This window comes from Eucyclogobius newberryi, unplaced genomic scaffold (assembly GCF_026437365.1).
Source record: "Eucyclogobius newberryi isolate DKJ021-1_F unplaced genomic scaffold, fEucNew1.0.hap1 SCAF_7, whole genome shotgun sequence".
In the NCBI taxonomy this organism is placed as follows: domain Eukaryota; kingdom Metazoa; phylum Chordata; class Actinopteri; order Gobiiformes; family Gobiidae; genus Eucyclogobius; species Eucyclogobius newberryi.
The window spans coordinates 29,573,131-29,592,172 of NW_027316389.1; the positions used below are offsets into that span (position 1 = coordinate 29,573,131).

Consider the following 19,042-nt stretch of genomic DNA (forward strand, 5'->3'; position numbering starts at 1 on the left):
GTGCGTGTCTCTGTGCGTGTCTGTGCGTGCGTCTGAGCGTGTCTCTGTGCGTGTCTCTGTGCGTGTGTCTGAGCGTGTCTCTGTGCGTGTGTCTGAGCGTGTCTCTGTGCGTGTCTCTGTGCGTGTGTCTGAGCGTGTCTCTGTGCGTGTCTCTGTGCGTGTCTCTGTGCGTGCGTCTGAGCGTGTCTCTGTGCGTGTCTCTGTGCGTGTCTGTGCGTGCGTCTGAGCGTGTCTCTGTGCGTGTCTCTGTGCGTGCGTCTGAGCGTGTCTCTGTGCGTGCGTCTGAGCGTGTCTCTGTGCGTGTGTCTGTGCGTGTCTCTGTGCGTGTCTCTGTGCGTGTGTCTGAGCGTGTCTCTGTGCGTGTGTCTGAGCGTGTCTCTGTGCGTGTCTCTGTGTGTGCGTCTGAGCGTGTCTCTGTGCGTGCGTCTGAGCGTGTCTCTGTGCGTGTCTCTGTGCGTGTCTCTGTGCGTGTGTCTGAGCGTGTCTCTGTGCGTGTCTCTGTGCGTGTCTCTGTGCGTGCGTCTGAGCGTGTCTCTGTGCGTGTCTCTGTGCGTGCGTCTGAGCGTGTCTCTGTGCGTGCGTCTGAGCGTGTCTCTGTGCGTGTCTCTGTGCGTGCGTCTGAGCGTGTCTCTGTGCGTGTCTCTGTGCGTGTCTCTGAGCGTGTCTCTGTGCGTGTGTCTGAGCGTGTCTCTGTGCGTGTCTCTGTGCGTGCGTCTGAGCGTGTCTCTGTGCGTGTCTCTGTGCGTGTCTCTGTGCGTGCGTCTGAGCGTGTCTCTGTGCGTGTCTCTGTGCGTGCGTCTGAGCGTGTCTCTGTGCGTGTCTCTGTGCGTGTCTCTGTGCGTGTCTCTGTGCGTGCGTCTGAGCGTGTCTCTGTGCGTGTCTCTGTGCGTGTGTCTGAGCGTGTCTCTGTGCGTGTGTCTGAGCGTGTCTCTGTGCGTGTCTCTGTGCGTGTGTCTGAGCGTGTCTCTGTGCGTGTCTGTGCGTGCGTCTGAGCGTGTCTCTGTGCGTGTCTCTGTGCGTGTCTCTGTGCGTGTCTGTGCGTGCGTCTGAGCGTGTCTCTGTGCGTGTCTCTGTGCGTGCGTCTGAGCGTGTCTCTGTGCGTGCGTCTGAGCGTGTCTCTGTGCGTGTGTCTGAGCGTGTCTCTGTGCGTGCGTCTGAGCGTGTCTCTGTGCGTGTCTCTGTGCGTGTCTCTGTGCGTGCGTCTGAGCGTGTCTCTGTGCGTGTCTCTGCGTGCGTCTGAGCGTGTCTCTTTGCGTGTGTCTGAGCGTGTCTCTGTGCGTGTCTCTGTGCGTGCGTCTGAGCGTGTCTCTGTGCGTGTCTCTGTGCGTGTCTCTGTGCGTGTCTCTGTGCGTGTCTCTGTGCGTGCGTCTGAGCGTGTCTCTGTGCGTGTCTCTGTGCGTGTGTCTGAGCGTGTCTCTGTGCGTGCGTCTGAGCGTGTCTCTGTGCGTGTCTCTGTGCGTGTGTCTGAGCGTGTCTCTGTGCGTGTGTCTGAGCGTGTCTCTGTGCGTGTCTCTGTGCGTGCGTCTGAGCGTGTCTCTGTGCGTGTCTCTGTGCGTGTCTCTGTGCGTGCGTCTGAGCGTGTCTCTTTGCGTGTGTCTGAGCGTGTCTCTGTGCGTGTCTCTGTGCGTGTCTCTGTGCGTGCGTCTGAGCGTGTCTCTGTGCGTGTCTCTGTGCGTGTCTCTGTGCGTGTCTCTGTGCGTGTCTCTGTGCGTGCGTCTGAGCGTGTCTCTGTGCGTGTCTCTGTGCGTGTGTCTGAGCGTGTCTCTGTGCGTGCGTCTGAGCGTGTCTCTGTGCGTGTCTCTGTGCGTGTGTCTGAGCGTGTCTCTGTGCGTGTGTCTGAGCGTGTCTCTGTGCGTGTCTCTGTGCGTGCGTCTGAGCGTGTCTCTGTGCGTGTCTCTGTGCGTGCGTCTGAGCGTGTCTCTGTGCGTGTCTCTGTGCGTGCGCCTGAGCGTGTCTCTGTGCGTGTCTCTGTGCGTGTCTCTGTGCGTGTCTCTGTGCGTGCGTCTGAGCGTGTCTCTGTGCGTGTCTCTGTGCGTGTGTCTGAGCGTGTCTCTGTGCGTGTGTCTGAGCGTGTCTCTGTGCGTGTCTCTGTGCGTGTGTCTGAGCGTGTCTCTGTGCGTGTCTCTGTGCGTGCGTCTGAGCGTGTCTCTGTGCGTGTCTCTGTGCGTGTCTCTGTGCGTGCGTCTGAGCATGTCTCTGTGCGTGTCTCTGTGCGTGCGTCTGAGCGTGTCTCTGTGCGTGTCTCTGTGCGTGTGTCTGAGCGTGTCTCTGTGCGTGCGTCTGAGCGTGTCTCTGTGCGTGTCTCTGTGCGTGTCTCTGTGCGTGTCTCTGTGCGTGTCTCTGTGCGTGCGTCTGAGCGTGTCTCTGTGCGTGTGTCTGAGCGTGTCTGTGCGTGTCTCTGTGCGTGCGTCTGAGCGTGTCTCTGTGCGTGTCTCTGTGCGTGTCTCTGTGCGTGTCTCTGTGCGTGCGTCTGAGCGTGTCTCTGTGCGTGTCTCTGTGCGTGCGTCTGAGCGTGTCTCTGTGCGTGCGTCTGAGCGTGTCTCTGTGCGTGTCTCTGTGCGTGTGTCTGAGCGTGTCTCTGTGCGTGCGTCTGAGCGTGTCTCTGTGCGTGTCTCTGTGCGTGTCTCTGTGCGTGTCTCTGTGCGTGCGTCTGAGCGTGTCTCTGTGCGTGTCTCTGTGCGTGCGTCTGAGCGTGTCTCTGTGCGTGCGTCTGAACGTGTCTCTGTGCGTGTCTCTGTGCGTGCGTCTGAGCGTGTCTCTGTGCGTGTCTCTGTGCATGCGTCTGAGCGTGTCTCTGTGCGTGCGTCTGAGCGTGTCTCATTGCGTGCGTCTGAGCGTGTCTCTGTGCGTGTCTCTGTGCGTGCGTCTGAGCGTGTCTCTGTGCGTGCGTCTGAGCGTGTCTCTGTGCGTGCGTCTGAGCGTGTCTCTGTGCGTGTCTCTGTGCGTGTCTCTGTGCGTGCGTCTGAGCGTGTCTCTGTGCGTGTGTCTGAGCGTGTCTCTGTGCGTGCGTCTGAGCGTGTCTCTGTGCGTGTGTCTCTGTGCGTGTCTCTGTGCGTGCGTCTGAGCGTGTCTCTGTGCGTGTCTCTGTGCGTGTCTCTGTGCGTGCGTCTGAGCGTGTCTCTGTGCGTGTGTCTGAGCGTGTCTCTGTGCGTGTCTCTGTGCGTGCGTCTGAGCGTGTCTCTGTGCGTGTCTCTGTGCGTGTCTCTGTGCGTGTCTCTGTGCGTGCGTCTGAGCGTGTCTCTGTGCGTGTCTCTGTGCGTGCGTCTGAGCGTGTCTCTGTGCGTGCGTCTGAGCGTGTCTCTGTGCGTGTCTCTGTGCGTGTGTCTGAGCGTGTCTCTGTGCGTGCGTCTGAGCGTGTCTCTGCGTGTCTCTGTGCGTGTCTCTGTGCGTGTCTCTGTGCGTGCGTCTGAGCGTGTCTCTGTGCGTGTCTCTGTGCGTGCGTCTGAGCGTGTCTCTGTGCGTGTGTCTGAGCGTGTCTCTGTGCGTGTCTCTGTGCGTGCGTCTGAGCGTGTCTCTGTGCGTGTCTCTGTGCGTGTCTCTGTGCATGCGTCTGAGCGTGTCTCTGTGCGTGTCTCTGTGCGTGCGTCTGAGCGTGTCTCTGTGCGTGCGTCTGAGCGTGTCTCTGTGCGTGTCTCTGTGCGTGTGTCTGAGCGTGTCTCTGTGCGTGCGTCTGAGCGTGTCTCTGTGCGTGTCTCTGTGCGTGTCTCTGTGCGTGCGTCTGAGCGTGTCTCTGTGCGTGTCTCTGTGCGTGCGTCTGAGCGTGTCTCTGTGCGTGCGTCTGAACGTGTCTCTGTGCGTGTCTCTGTGCGTGCGTCTGAGCGTGTCTCTGTGCGTGTCTCTGTGCATGCGTCTGAGCGTGTCTCTGTGCGTGTCTCTGTGCGTGCGTCTGAGCGTGTCTCATTGCGTGCGTCTGAGCGTGTCTCTGTGCGTGTCTCTGTGCGTGCGTCTGAGCGTGTCTCTGTGCGTGCGTCTGAGCGTGTCTCTGTGCGTGTCTCTGTGCGTGTCTCTGTGCGTGCGTCTGAGCGTGTCTCTGTGCGTGCGTCTGAGCGTGTCTCTGTGCGTGCGTCTGAGCGTGTCTCTGTGCGTGTGTCTGAGCGTGTCTCTGTGCGTGCGTCTGAGCGTGTCTCTGTGCGTGTCTCTGTGCGTGCGTCTGAGCGTGTCTCATTGCGTGCGTCTGAGCGTGTCTCTGTGCGTGTCTCTGTGCGTGCGTCTGAGCGTGTCTCTGTGCGTGCGTCTGAGCGTGTCTCTGTGCGTGCGTCTGAGCGTATCTCTGTGCGTGCCTCTGTGCATGTCTCTGTGCGTGCGTCTGAGCGTGTCTCTGTGCGTGTGTCTGAGCGTGTCTCTGTGCGTGCGTCTGAGCGTGTCTCTGTGCGTGTGTCTGAGCGTGTCTCTGTGCGTGCGTCTGAGCGTGTCTCTGTGCGTGCGTCTGAGCGTGTCTCTGTGCGTGCGTCTGAGCGTGTCTCTGTGCGTGTCTCTGTGCGTGTCTCTGTGCGTGCGTCTGAGCGTGTCTCTGTGCGTGTGTCTGAGCGTGTCTCTGTGCGTGCGTCTGAGCGTGTCTCTGTGCGTGTGTCTGAGCGTGTCTCTGTGCGTGCGTCTGAGCGTGTCTCTGTGCGTGCGTCTGAGCGTGTCTCTGTGCGTGTGTCTGAGCGTGTCTCTGTGCGTGCGTCTGAGCGTGTCTCTGTGCGTGTGTCTGTGCGTGTGTCTGTGCGTGTCTCTGTGCGTGCGTCTGAGCGTGTCTCTGAGCGTGTCTCTGTGCGTGTATCTGTGCGTGTCTCTGTGCGTGCGTCTGAGCGTGTCTCTGTGCGTGCGTCTGAGCGTGTCTCTGTGCGTGCGTCTGAGCGTGTCTCTGTGCGTGCCTCTGTGCATGTCTCTGTGCGTGCGTCTGAGCGTGTCTGTGCGTGTGTCTGAGCGTGTCTCTGTGCGTGCGTCTGAGCGTGTCTCTGTGCGTGTGTCTGAGTGTGTCTCTGTGCGTGCGTCTGAGCGTGTCTCTGTGCGTGCGTCTGAGCGTGTCTCTGTGCGTGCGTCTGAGCGTGTCTCTGTGCGTGCGTCTGAGCGTGTCTCTGTGCGTGTCTCTGTGCGTGTCTCTGTGCGTGCGTCTGAGCGTGTCTCTGTGCGTGTGTCTGAGCGTGTCTCTGTGCGTGCGTCTGAGCGTGTCTCTGTGCGTGTGTCTGAGCGTGTCTCTGTGCGTGCGTCTGAGCGTGTCTCTGTGCGTGTGTCTGTGCGTGTGTCTGTGCGTGCGTCTGAGCGTGTCTCTGTGCGTGTGTCTGTGCGTGTGTCTGTGCGTGTCTCTGTGCGTGCGTCTGAGCGTGTCTCTGTGCGTGCGTCTGAGCGTGTCTCTGTGCGTGTCTCTGTGCGTGTCTCTGTGCGTGTCTCTGTGCGTGCGTCTGAGCGTCTCTCTGTGCGTGTCTCTGTGCGTGTGTCTGTGCGTGTCTCTGTGCGTGTCTCTGTGCGTGTCTCTGTGCGTGCGTCTGAGCGTGTCTCTGTGCGTGCGTCTGAGCGTGTCTCTGTGCGTGTGTCTGTGCGTGTGTCTGTGCGTGCGTCTGTGCGTGTCTCTGTGCGTGCGTCTGAGCGTGTCTCTGTGCGTGTCTCTGTGCGTGCGTCTGAGCGTGTCTCTGTGCGTGCGTCTGAGCGTGTCTCTGTGCGTGCGTCTGAGCGTGTCTCTGTGCGTGCGTCTGTGCGTGTCTCTGTGCGTGTGTCTGTGCGTGTCTCTGTGCGTGTGTCTGTGCGTGTCTCTGTGCGTGCGTCTGAGCGTGTCTCTGTGCGTGTGTCTGTGCGTGTGTCTGTGCGTGTGTCTGTGCGTGCGTCTGTGCGTGTCTCTGTGCGTGTCTCTGTGCGTGTCTCTGTGCGTGTGTCTGTGCGTGTCTCTGTGCGTGTCTCTGTGCGTGCGTCTGAGCGTGTGTCTGTGCGTGTCTCTGTGCGTGCGTCACGCTGGGATCAGTGCGCGCGACAGCTGATGGATGAAAGCTGTGGGCCTGAGGTAGAAGGAGATGATTGACAGTTCTTATAGGCCACTACATGAGATTCAAATGCACAGATCTGAAGCTGAACTCTTAATCTGCTGTGATTATACTATGTTCAAGGACAACAGTTGGACCAACCGTTTGGAAGAATATATATATAATAATTTGGAATTTGGAATAATATATAATATATAGTGTACTTGTGTTAAAGTTCTTCAGTATTAAACTTTAACACAAGTAAATCATTATTTTACATTTGTTCATTGTAAACTGTAATATTGATCTAAAACAGCTTAGTAATAGAAACAGGTCCATTGACTTCCTGTTCAAAATTGCAGAACTGATAAGCCCCGCCTCTCAAAAGTGACATTTCACAGTAAGACGATTGTTATTTGCATGTTTTTATGTATGAAAAGAGGCTACGTGACATTTTAAAATCCTAAATGTGTCACTCTGAGCCTTAATAGGGGGTAGGTGAAAACAGGAATTTTCCGAGGACAATACAGGATTGCTCAAACATGCGTGGATGAATCCAAATACAAAATTTGAGTTAACAAATGATGAGGAAATACCATTGTAACAAGTTGAAAAGCTCATTCAAGTTGATTTTGCATGATATCTCCCCTTTAAAAACGCCTCAGTGAAATAGCCTACTCCTCTTTGTTCATCTTGGCAGAACAACCTGCTGCTCTTGTAGATTCTTGTGAGATCTCTACATTTCCATAAAAAAGAAGGAATGCTCTGATATGGATGTTTGTCTTGCTGATGTGCCTGATATTTGCAGATGTACATCAATATTTCAAAATTGATGGCAATGTCCATAAATTGATGTAATTTAAATGACGTTCCTTAAAATATACATACAGGATCCTGCCTTGGATATATTATTATTCCTTGTGCGTTTCATGATGATTAAGTTATACAACCACCTCTTTAGCTTCAACGCTCATTTCCGTTAGAAATAGAAAAACATCTGTAGAGGAAATATCCACCCAGTATATCTGCATGTTTTACAGATATCCCCTGATATTAGAGTGTGCGTGACTTACATAGAATATTACAGTTTATTTAAAAGGTTATTTTATCAGACCAGAGCAGGTAAACAAAAAATTTACCTTTTTTTTACCTTTTTAAAATGGTAAAATGGTTATTGTTCATTTTTATTATTCATCATTCTCAACCTTTTGCCATTTGTTATTGTGAGGACATAAACCTGACCATGTTGAACAACTATGGCCTTCTTTTGTCATATAATTATCATATATATGGAAGTGCTCAGTATGTCTTTTCTAATCAATTTAAATCATCTCTAAAATTTCTGGTATAGATTTGATGAATGCCCCCAAGTCAACTGTACTTTATCAACATCTTGAATATTGAGCGTGAAAATGTACTGTAAAATAAAGCACAACAAAGCCTTCTGTTTGAATATTCTTGATAAGACAAATACAAAATAATATTTAAACAACAAGTGTCTAAAAAGTGCCATTCTGTTTGGAAAGAGCCCAGCTGCCTTGGACCCAGATCACGATACGTAACATTGTTTTAAAATACAACATTGTCAACACATTTTCAAATTGACTGAAGGCTTTGGGGGTCCCGGCTGTACAGGTCCAGCTCCTGATAGAGGATAAAGCTCTTAAGTCTTGGGGGAAATGAGTTCATGATTTCGGGGTTGTTGAGTCTCTTCAAGGTGAGCCGTGTTCTGATCTCCAGTCGACACAGGTGTTTGAGGGAGCGAGGGCTGCCTGAGGGGAGGAAAACAAAGCGTGGAGTTTGTTTGACAGACAGACAGACAGACGAGGGTGGTACGAGACAAGATCAGATCGATTTGACTCTGAATAAGAAAAGTCCACAGGGCGAGTCTTGATGCTCAGTTCAGATATTTTCCATTTTTATGGAGGCGGTTCAACAGACGGAAGCCAACAGCTGTGAAGTGGCCACAAGAGAACAGTTTGAACCAGCACAATTTGCAAATATATCAAAAATGTGTCATCTTGATCTTTCATGTCATAAATAAGGAACGGTGGATATTTTACCTACGTTACATTTAAGGCGTTTTATTGTTTAATTATGTTTTTTTTTTTGTTCAGTCAGGTAAATGTGGCCTGGGTGTTCACTTTGCGAACAAATTTGAATCTGATTTAGTACCACTAAAGCTGTTCACAGTGGCATTGTTTCCACGCACACAACAATCGGATCATTGTCTGAGGCCTGTCGCTCGAATTCGGTTAAACTTACAAAAGAGTTCGGAGTGACTTCTGTGTTGACAAAAGCAAACTGATGCAAACTGAGTAACTTTAGGTTCTCGAGTTGCTTGAAACTGGATATAACTATAATATAAACTTTCTTTGTCGACTCTTAAGTGAAACCCAGAGGCACTGATCAGGAAGAGACTGGCACAGCCCAGCCAATAAGAGAAGGCTAGAGAAAATAGGGCGGGGCCTTCTCAGGGGCACAGGTGGAGTGGTTGCAGCAGCAGAAAGAAGAAAAAAGTACAAGCTGCTTCATTCTTTTTTCTTTCTTTTTCATGCAGATTCATACAGGAAACTAAAATGTCAATAATTTAATTTGCAATATCCAAATGATGCATTATTTAAACAAGAGTAATGATGAATAAATGAGATTCAAATGTGTGAAATGCATATATATGTAGTGTGCTTTTTTTACTACGATCTTTAATAAATTAATTATTAGAAATAAGTGAGATCCTTATTCAATGGTTTGAGTTAAAATGTATCAAATGACTGGTCTATATTGTTTTTTTCTTCCAACTCTAAAGCAGACCTGTGCTCATGTCTCGGTCAGTCGATCTGAGTAAGAGAATCGTATCCAGAATAGGTTCAGCCGGCTTTGTAGTACAGGACTAAGGTATTTTGTGCAGCTGTGGACACGCATCAAAAATCTGATCTAATGATTGCAGTGTCACGGTTGCCTAAGATAAAAGCAAATACAATCAGGGGCAAGTAGCCTTCGGGTCATAATAAATAGGTAATACCCCAAGAACCATATATCAAATGGTTATGAAGTATAGAACAAAGAATTATATTTTTCTATATTTACTTATACTGATTTGACTTCATTCGGCGATGTAGAGGGCTTGAATTTTAATCAGTGTATCAGGGAAAACTAGTGTGCCTTGAGGGACTGCCAGAAAGTCCAATTTGAGTTGGCAAATTCCAATTTCTTCCAACTTTAGCTACTGAAGTGTTTACCACATGTAGCCACCAGATGTCCCCAAACTATCAAATGACAACTTATAGTGGCTAAGGATGACAACAAATCATATTTCATCACATTTTCATAATGAATACTGCTTTAGCCAGTTATTTTCTTGTATTAATTTGATACATTTTAACTTTTGTTGTTATCTTTTCTTCATTTTAGTTCTCCACTGTGAGATCAATACAATTAAATTTAATCTCTTATGCTCCAAAATATCAAATCAATTGTACATTATAAAGCTGAAAACACCCATGGACTCACGTTGAATGTGACATATTTCGGGCCACTCCTTCTGCTTCTCCAGGATGAGTCTGAGCGTGGAGCAGATGTGGACGTGCTTGACGTAGTCCAGTAGAGTCAGGACCACCCTGCCGGACAGGTGCGCGATGCAGCACAGGCTGATGAACTCACAGAACTGAAGAGCAAACAGCGGGTCACACAAGAGTAATAGGGTTGTATTGTCATGACAGAAAAAAAAAAAAAAAAAACATATACAAAGCATTATTATACCATTTAAAAGGTTTTCAATTGAAACTCGTGGATAAAGAACTGCGTGGTAAATGAGGATGAACAATATGTTTGTGCTAAAAATATAATGTTCAGACTGCTGCCTCCGCAACCAAAATTCCCACCGCTGCGGGTAGGTCACATGGTAACCAGACATGAAGTCCAACACTTTGCTCCGTGTTGGAACGACCAAGCGTCTTTTTGACATTTCTACCATTGCTCATTTCTGCTAATACACATTTTCTGAATGATAGGCCGTGTGTAATAATACTATAATTATAATACTAACTGAGGATTTCTTATTGTAGTTTTTATGAACTCATGGGCACATACTATACCATTATGAATGCTTTGCTGAGTGACAGGCTATTCAAATTGTAATGCTGAAAATACATTTGGGTGCAGGAAAGATTGTAAGAAACCAGTAAGCCTGTTTTGCATATTTTGTGAATTTGATACAATGCTTTAAGGCAGTGATTTGAATGTAAAATAAATAAAATAAGACAGGCAAACATCATTCAGTTTCAGCCCCGTAAGTCCTGAAGTCGTAACCCTCAACACAAAGTGCATCAACCAACAAAAAGGTCTAAACCTCTGCCTGATGTAATAATACAACCATTTTGCAGGGAATTTCTTGGCAAAATATAACAAATATAACAAAATACAAGTAAAAATAAACTTTTTGTCATTTAATGTATCGACAAAAAACAGCATTATGTAAAGGCCGATCTTTGTGTCAATCAGCTGTTCTCATGGCAACCGCACGCCCACTGCAGTGACACACCAACCTGTTACCACTCATCCTGTTTCTTGCTCAAATTACCATGCTCAAACTTGATTGCACCTTTCATTTTTACCTCAAACTAAAATAACTCGTCACTTACTGGTATTTTCTCCTCCCATTCGTAGGCTTCGATGGGCTCTCTGTCGTGATGGCACTGGAAACACGTCTCCACCTTGTACCCGTTGTTGAGCAGCAACCTCATCATCATTTCATCTTTTAGACAATACTGCAACGCTGTCGGAAACACCGTATCGCTCACTACGTTGAAATAACAGCTCACGTCCGCTTTGGCCGCTAACAGCAACTTTACGATCTCATATCTCCCCGATCGGACGGCCACCAGGAGCGAGGAGAGAGGGTCCAGATCCGTCTTGGCCCCGGCGGCGAGCAGGACCCTGGTGCACTCGCCGTCTCCATTGGAAACGGCAAAGTACAGCGCGCTCCTCCTCATGTCGCGGTAGTTCTCGGAGTTCCTCGTGTTCATGCGGTAGTTGACGTCGAAGCCGCAGGCGAGCAGGAGCTTGAGGCAGCGGCTGTGGCCTCCTTCTGTGGCCGAGTGGACCGGGCTTTGACCCGCCTCTTTTATGGCCTTTTTGTAGGTCAGTGGGATCAGGATCTGCAGAGCGCTGTTGAAAATACGGAGGAATAGTTCAATCTGCATCTATTGGGACTGCAGTTCTTTAGTCGCTCGATTCTTGTTTGTCGACTAATCATTTTATTGGGAGTATAAAGGTTTATATAGAGCAGACGGAGCAGAATAGAGAAGGCATATAGGGCGTTAGCTGGAGTTGAGAAGGTAAATCAAGAGTGTTTTTCTGCCTTTTTTACAAATAAATGTGTTGTATTAGTTGTGTTTTTCCATTCATTCCCTTGAGCTCGTGGATACTTTACGAGCTTTTGTCAGTGAAACGTTGCACTCGCTTTTAGTTGACAAATCGATGCAACGAGCAAGGATTTCTTTAGTTGACTACAGCCCTTGTATCTATGGCGGCACTGCAGATACAAAGTTGAAGGAGACATGTTTATTCATACAAAAGCATGTCATGATTTTTTTGTTCAGTTTTCCCAATAAGTCTTAAAGTTGCATTTTGAGTGATTCGTGCAAGTTTGTCCTGCATTTGAGCTCAGTAAAGTTTTCTATGTAAGAATGTATGTAATCTATTTACAATAATTTCACTTCAAGATTTAATATTGTAGCTTTATGTTTGTTTCACAGTTTTGTTCTAATGCATTCATTGATCATTTGTTAGAGATGGAAAAAATGACGTGAGCAGAATCAATATTTATTTTACTAATGCTGTGCCAATAGATGATGTGCCTATGTTGATTTTAAGAAGGTAACTGTATCCTAATTACCTCCAAATTAAACATGTATTTAGTTATTTCCCAACACTACTGGTCATGTGCAAATGTTCAAAACTGTTGCGTAGCCAAAACACTGTAAACTGAAAATCTGCTGCTTGTTACGGTGAAATGCCGCAGGGAAGCGACAGGGCCAGCAGCAGAGAATAAGATCTGTAGTTTTTGAGCAGAATGTCAATGCACTCTCAACTAAACAAGTTGGAAATAAACCTAAAATTCTGATCCCACCCCAGCATCTGCAGTCAATCATTAATAAGAACTGCAGCTTCCAGTAGTATGAGCTCAGAGAGAATGAGGCATGATCATGATATGTACATAGGTAAAACTGCATGTGTCCGCAGTATGCAGTATGCAGTATGCAGTATGCAGTATGCAGTATCCAGTTGTGATTGTTGTTTGTTTGTAATATCATTAAGAGCGCAGGCTACATAGCGGTCTACCTCTAAGTCAGATCCAAAACTCTTTACACAGCATATATTATAGTACTACATGTTTAGTTTATTACCTGAAAGTTAAACAAAAACAAAATGTTTACTGCTTAAATGTTTATGTGTATGTTTGAAATGTAACTTTCAGTTGACAGTAAAATCCTACTGTCTAGTTTAACTTAAAATGTGTTCAAATTAAGGTTGAATACATTTTTAGCAGTTCGCCACATTGTTTTTATTTTATTGACCTTTATTTAAAGGCGTAATGGACGATTTTTTGGTGCCAAATCTGAGTTTCATTTCCTCGTGGTGTGGACAGCCAATGAGTCCTGCCACATATCAATCATAGGCTGCACCTACTGCTCACCTGCAGCCTCGTGCGGCTCGTCCCAGGAGAGCAGCACGGTTCCCTGTGTCTAAGCGCATGGATCTATCATAATATAGTTCCCTCAGTTTACGGGACAAAATTAAGACAGAGAAAGACAGTTCGAGCTGGTTCAGAAGACACGGAAATCTACAGAGACGAGAGATGCGATGCGATCCGTAGAACGTTCAAACTCTGCACAGAAAGGCCCGAGAGTAGAACACAGGACCTTCTTGCTGTGAGGCAAGAGCACTAACCACTGTGCCGCCCTAATTAGGCTGCCCCAAATAAATTGTATGTTTGCTGTAACCCTACCAACATTTTTCAAGTGAGTAGGTAGGTAGGTATATTCTTTTATTTTTTTACTTTGAATTTTTTAAACTTTGAATTTGGATTTAAAAAATCCAAATTTGTATATAAAATCCACCCATTTAATGATAATTAACTCACTTCGCTTGACTGTTCGGATGCTTTGTTAGCACTCAGCGTCACAGAAAAGCGATCAATATCATCTTTTTCATCCACCAAGTCCACTAGCACATCACATCTTAAAACCATCAACTTATTCTTAATTCTCACCCTGTTTCCTCGCTTCGACCGATCTGTCACCGACACACTGAACACACCATTTTTTGATTCTGCCAGTGACCCGCAGTGACCCGCAGTGACCCGCAGTGACCCGCAGTGACCGCCAGGCATCGGGCTTCAACAGTCAATGAGACGTTCTCTACATTTCTCGACGGTTTTCTGGACATTTTCGGCTTTAAAATATTTCTAGCGAGTTCCAGTGATACAAAATTATTCAACAAGGCGCTTTTTTGAAAAAACGGTTGGTGAGCCGGCGAGATATAAGACAAAAAAAAAAAATTGGCATCATTTTTACAAAACGCTGATTTTTTTTTCCAATCGGCTATTTTTTTTACCAAGTCGGTCGGGTTACGGCAAACAGACATATTTGTTTGCTCTGCCTTAACATAATGATAATGAAAAACAAATGTGTTGTGAAGTTGTTGCATCTGTAAAATGAATTGGTTTGTTTTCATTGAAGATTTTAAACCTTCAAGTCCCACAATAACAGTGAAAGGTGATGTTTTAGTTGTGCCTGAACAAAGTGGAGCTTACTCATAATTCCCAGCATATGCAGCTTTGTGGATGGGCAGATGTCCGGTCGCACTGGGCAGGTTTGGGTCGGCTCCGTTGTCTAAAAGAAATGTAATACAATCCGTGTTTCCTGATCCAGCCGCATCCAACAGCACGCTCTCCCCGTTACACGCCTGCGAGTTCACCTTGCTGCCTGTTCCCAAACAGACAGAATATTTAGTTACCTGAAATAGTTTTAATTTGAATAGAAATAGAATTTAATTTGACGTCTATTTCTGTGTACCCAATTCAGAAAACCTCTTATTATGCCACAAGTAAATAGCAAGTCATGTCGCTCTTACTGTGGAATTTGCAGCACCTTTCAAAGTGTAAATATCAAGAGAAGAACAATTTGACATTGTTCGTTCAAAAAGGTGGAAAAGAACTCACGACCTGTTATATCATTGCCATGGAACTAAACTCAATAGGCTGTGTAACATCACAACATTCTAGAAAGCCTTTAGTTTAAAATAGGTTTGTGCCTTTCAACTGACGACAGTTATGCCTTTTGGGTTACTTTGGGGTTACTTCGGGTACACTCACTTTCTGAGGCAAGTGCAAATTCTCTCTTATTTATCCTGGAGTTCGTACTTACCCTCCAGCTCAAGTTAATGCTAGAGTGTAGGATCCGGAGGGACAGTGTGCTTTGATTCAACAATATGAAGTTTGGGTCAAAGGGTAAAATTAGGAAGGGCAAGGTTAGGGGAAAGGGTTAGGGTAAAGGGTAAGGTTGGGGAAAGGGTTAGGGTAAAGGGTAAGGTTGGGGAAAGGGTAAGGTTGGGGAAAGGGTAAGGTTAGGGAAAGCTTTAGGGTAAAGGGTAAGGTTAGGGAAAGGGTTAGGGTAAAGGGTTAGGGTAAAGGGCAAGGTTAGGGGAAAGGGTTAGGGTAAAGGGTAAGGTTAGGGGAAAGGGTTAGGGTAAAGGGTAAGGTTAGGGGAAAGGGTTAGGGTAAAGGGTTAGGGTAAAGGGTTAGGGTAAAGGGCAAGGTTAGGGAAAGGGATAGGGTAAAGGGTAAGGTTAGGGAAAGGGATAGGGTAAAGGGTAAGGTTAGGGGAAAGGGTTAGGGTAAAGGGTAAGGTTAGGGGAAAGGGTTAGGGTAAAGGGTTAGGGTAAAGGGCAAGGTTAGGGAAAGGGATAGGGTAAAGGGTAAGGTTAGGGAAAGGGATAGGGTAAAGGGTAAGGTTAGGGAAAGGGTTAGGGTAAAGGGTTAGGGTAAAGGTTTAGGGTAAAGGGCAAGGTTAGGGAAAGGGATAGGGTAAAGGGTAAGGTTAGGGAAAGGGATAGGGTAAAGGGTAAGGTTAGGGGAAAGGGTTAGGGTAAAGGGTAAGGTTAGGGGAAAGGGTTAGGGTAAAGGGTAAGGTTAGGGGAAAGGGTTAGGGTAAAGGGTTAGGGTAAAGGGTTAGGGTAAAGGGCAAGGGTAAAGGGTAAGGTTAGGGAAAGGGATAGGGTAAAGGGTAAGGTTAGGGAAAGGGTTAGGGTAAAGGGTTAGGGTAAAGGGCAAGGTTAGGGAAAGGGATAGGGTAAAGGGTAAGGTTAGGGAAAGGGATAGGGTAAAGGGTAAGGTTAGGGAAAGGGTTAGGGTAAAGGGTAAGGTTAGGGGAAAGGGTTAGGGTAAAGGGTAAGGTTAGGGGAAAGGGTTAGGGTAAAGGGTTAGGGTAAAGGGCAAGGTTAGGGAAAGGGATAGGGTAAAGGGTAAGGTTAGGGAAAGGGATAGGGTAAAGGGTAAGGTTAGGGAAAGGGTTAGGGTAAAGGGTTAGGGTAAAGGGTTAGGGTAAAGGGCAAGGTTAGGGAAAGGGATAGGGTAAAGGGTAAGGTTAGGGAAAGGGATAGGGTAAAGGGTAAGGTTAGGGGAAAGGGTTAGGGTAAAGGGTAAGGTTAGGGGAAAGGGTTAGGGTAAAGGGTAAGGTTAGGGGAAAGGGTTAGGGTAAAGGGTTAGGGTAAAGGGCAAGGTTAGGGAAAGGGATAGGGTAAAGGGTAAGGTTAGGGAAAGGGATAGGGTAAAGGGTAAGGTTAGGGAAAGGGTTAGGGTAAAGGGTTAGGGTAAAGGGCAAGGTTAGGGAAAGGGATAGGGTAAAGGGTAAGGTTAGGGAAAGGGATAGGGTAAAGGGTAAGGTTAGGGAAAGGGTTAGGGAAAGGGATAGGGTAAAGGGTAAGGTAGGAAAAGGGTCAGGTTAGGGTTTGGTTTAGGAAAATTGGTAAGTTGTAAGTTCATGTAAGCAGCAAGGACTTTAAAAAATAAAATAAATGCCTACTAGCCGTATCTCATCCAACTAAAAAAGTGAACTCATTACCATGGCAACCAGATCACTTCCATGCCTCCAAACCCAGCCTTTCCTGCACAAACCAATATTAAACCATCCACCGGTCCAAAGTCACGCACTCGTTGCTACTGCCATCTTGAGGACAAAAACTGCATGCTGCGCTGTGGCCTGAGCCAACAAAACAGTCAAAACAAAGGATTCCTCCTCTGTAACACCCCCAAAAGACCCTGTTTGTCACACGTTACTGTTGTGGACTTGAAGAAATAATTTGTGGGCATGTATACATCTGTGCATTGAATATTTGAGTGAGAATCTCATCAGTATTCAAAAGAATCTGATGAAACAAATTCTCTTCTGCTTGATCACACAGCAAGTTAGGTGTGTTGCCAAAGGACACGGCATCAAATGGGTGAGCACGTTCTGTTCTGATTTCCACCAGAGTGTCAAAATGGTGCACGTAATGGCACTGATTCAAGTCCAGTTCTGAGTTTTACGTCTGCTGTTTTACTACACAGGATAAACCTTCCAGTCGCACCAGCACCACAGCACAACCTTTTGTAATGCTTTGATTTGTGACCATGCAACTTCAACCTTCTCTGTAAATCAGAAATAGGACCGGCAGACTGACCGCGGTTAATGAGAATCTCAATGAGGGAGTTTAGATGTAAAGGTCCGCCAAAGTTTGTTGTGGAACGTTGTCGCTGCTCAGTGTCAGCGACTTTCCCCTGTAAATAAGGATCAAAGCCGGTAACTTCTGTCTTCTTGAAGTATCAACCCGTTTCATTTTGAATTCGATGTGCTGTTTTTCGTGACTATCCAACAGCAGAGAGGCAACAGCATGTGTGATGTCTTCAAAACGTGACTGAAACCCATGAGTAGGGATTCAAAAATGTTGTGATGTCACGCGAACGCAACCTATTGAACTGGAGCCGGATCAGAATTCTGTGGTAGAATTTGCTGTTTAACTGTCACATCGCAGCTTAGTTGTCCTGGTTTATGATTCATATCTGTCATTATTGGGCTTATTCACATGAAACAAAACATTTACATCAACATTAACTCAAAAGGATTTGTGGAGTTTCTGTTTGAATTGAACTTTAATAGCCACGTCAAATCAATAACATCAGCAGCTTTTTACCATCTAAAAAACATTGCCAAAATCAAAAATATAGTGTCAAAACCAGATTTAGAGAGACTTATCCACGCGTTTGTCTCCAGTAGATTAGACTACTGTAACGGCCTGCTCACTGGTCTCTCCAAACGAGCTGTAAAACAGCTGCAGTACATCCAGAACGCTGCTGCTCGGGTCCTGACTAGAACCAGGAAGTATGATCACATTAGTCCTGTTCTCAGGTCTCTGCACTGGCTCCCTGTGGCTCAGAGAATAGACTTTAAAGCAGCTCTGCTTGTGTACAAGTCTCTCCATGGCCTAGCACCAAAGTACATCTTGGATATGTTAGTGCCATATGAAGCGTCTCGGACTCTGAGGACCTCAGGGACCGGCCTCCTGCTGGTGCCCAGAGTCAGGACAAAACATGGGGAATCTGCGTTTCAGTTTTATGCAGCTAAAATCTGGAACAGTCTTCCTGAAGATGTGAGACAGGCTTCTACTCTGACAATGTTCAAATCTAAGCTAAAAACTGTTTTGTTTAGCTGCGCATATGACTGAAAGGATTTTTTCTTTGCACTCTTCTCTTTTGTTTGTGATTTTATTAGTTTAGAAAATCAGTTGGATTGATAATTTTTAATTTAGTTAATCTTATTGTATTTCTGTTTATGTAATTTCTTTGTGATTTTAATGCATTTTCCCTGTTGTGTGAAGCACTTTGAATTGCCTTGTGTATGAAATGTGCTCTACAAATAAACTTGCCTTGCCTTGAATATTTCAGAAACTGTGAATCTCCCATAGAGTTATGTCGGTCCCTGCCCTCCATCTGAAAATTATGACATTTCCAAATACCAAAAGGGCAGAAACAGGGCCGGCAGACTGACCGCAGTTGACGAGAATCTCAATGATGTTGAAGTGTCCGTGCTCTGCAGCCACAGCCAGAGGTGTCGCGCCTGTGATGTCCTTTTGGTTCACTCGGCCTCCGTTCCTCAGCAGCAGCATCAGGATGTCAGAGTTGCCCACTTTAGCTGCTTCGTGCATCGCTGTCCACCTCTTTCCACAGATCTGCTCCACCCAAGCACCCTGAGTCACCAGCAAGTGGATCATTTCAAAGGATCTGGATCGGACAGCTGGGAGTGAAACAGGTTCTAATTAGTGGATTATAGATTATTTAAACTATTAACAAGTAAAATAAACAGCATGTTTTCTGGAATACCTAGTTATTAGAAAACAAGACTCAAAAGATATAAACAGAAAATAATAATTTCTCACTAAACTTGATCTTGTGATACACCGCCATATTTTCAATAGCAAAACAAGTTAGCAACAGCTGTTTGAAACAGCTTGTGCCAAGTTTGAAAATATTACATTTTCAGTGCATAATTTATTTGACATTATCCAAACCAAATGCATAAGATAAGGTGCCGAGAAGTTAAATAAATGCTGAAAAAAAATTCAAGATTCCTGTTTACTCACACTTTAAGTCAGAAAGTGTCTCATATGTCCAAACGCGTCCCAAACTTGTCCCTAACCATGACCAAAATACGAGTTCCTAAGCCTAATCCTTCTCTCCAAACCTTTGAAAAAAATTAAAAATAGAATCGAATACAGCACCGTCTTGCTGTGAGGCTGACACACTAGTTAACCACTATGCCACCATGCCGTCAATAACAGCTGCATTTTGATCACAACCACAAATCACCCCTGACTTCTGCCATTGTTTTACCCAGGACTGACATGACTAGCATGTGTCGTTTTTTTTAATGGGCAATAAATACTGCACATAACTCCTGATGTTGTCATGCCCATTTCAATACAAAGACAGGGACAAAAATGCTGTCACAATGAGGATGTCCAAGTCAAATTTAGCTTCCCGCAAAAACAACAGCGTGACCCGGGCTCAA

At 46.7% G+C, this 19,042-nt stretch overlaps 1 protein-coding gene across 1 annotated transcript; it reads right to left on the minus strand.

Annotated features, from left to right (window-relative positions):
- Positions 1–7,454: 7,454 nt before the first annotated feature.
- On the minus strand, positions 7,455–18,263 carry LOC140348947 (dynein axonemal heavy chain 12-like). The gene is made up of 5 exons (XM_072435120.1): positions 18,023–18,263; positions 13,753–13,924; positions 10,577–11,102; positions 9,447–9,600; positions 7,455–7,708 (listed from the first exon to the last, which is right to left on the minus strand). Exons 1-5 carry the CDS (start codon positions 18,243–18,245, stop codon positions 7,533–7,535), a joined length of 1,251 nt encoding a protein of 416 aa, XP_072291221.1. The 5' UTR covers positions 18,246–18,263; the 3' UTR covers positions 7,455–7,532.
- Positions 18,264–19,042: the final 779 nt, after the last annotated feature.

What these genes read in the sequence shown, in the direction of transcription:
- LOC140348947 (XM_072435120.1), bottom strand. Translation starts at nt 18,245, where the DNA reads ATGATCCACTTGCTGGTGACTCAGGGTGCTTGGGTGGAGCAGATCTGT. An exon ending in GCATATGCTGGGAATTATGA is followed by an intron (nt 11,103 to 13,752) that starts GTAAGCTCCACT and finishes TATTTTCAACAG; the next exon opens with CGCTCTGCAGATCCTGATCC. An exon ending in AATGGGAGGAGAAAATACCA is followed by an intron (nt 9,601 to 10,576) that starts GTAAGTGACGAG and finishes TTTGCTCTTCAG; the next exon opens with TTCTGTGAGTTCATCAGCCT.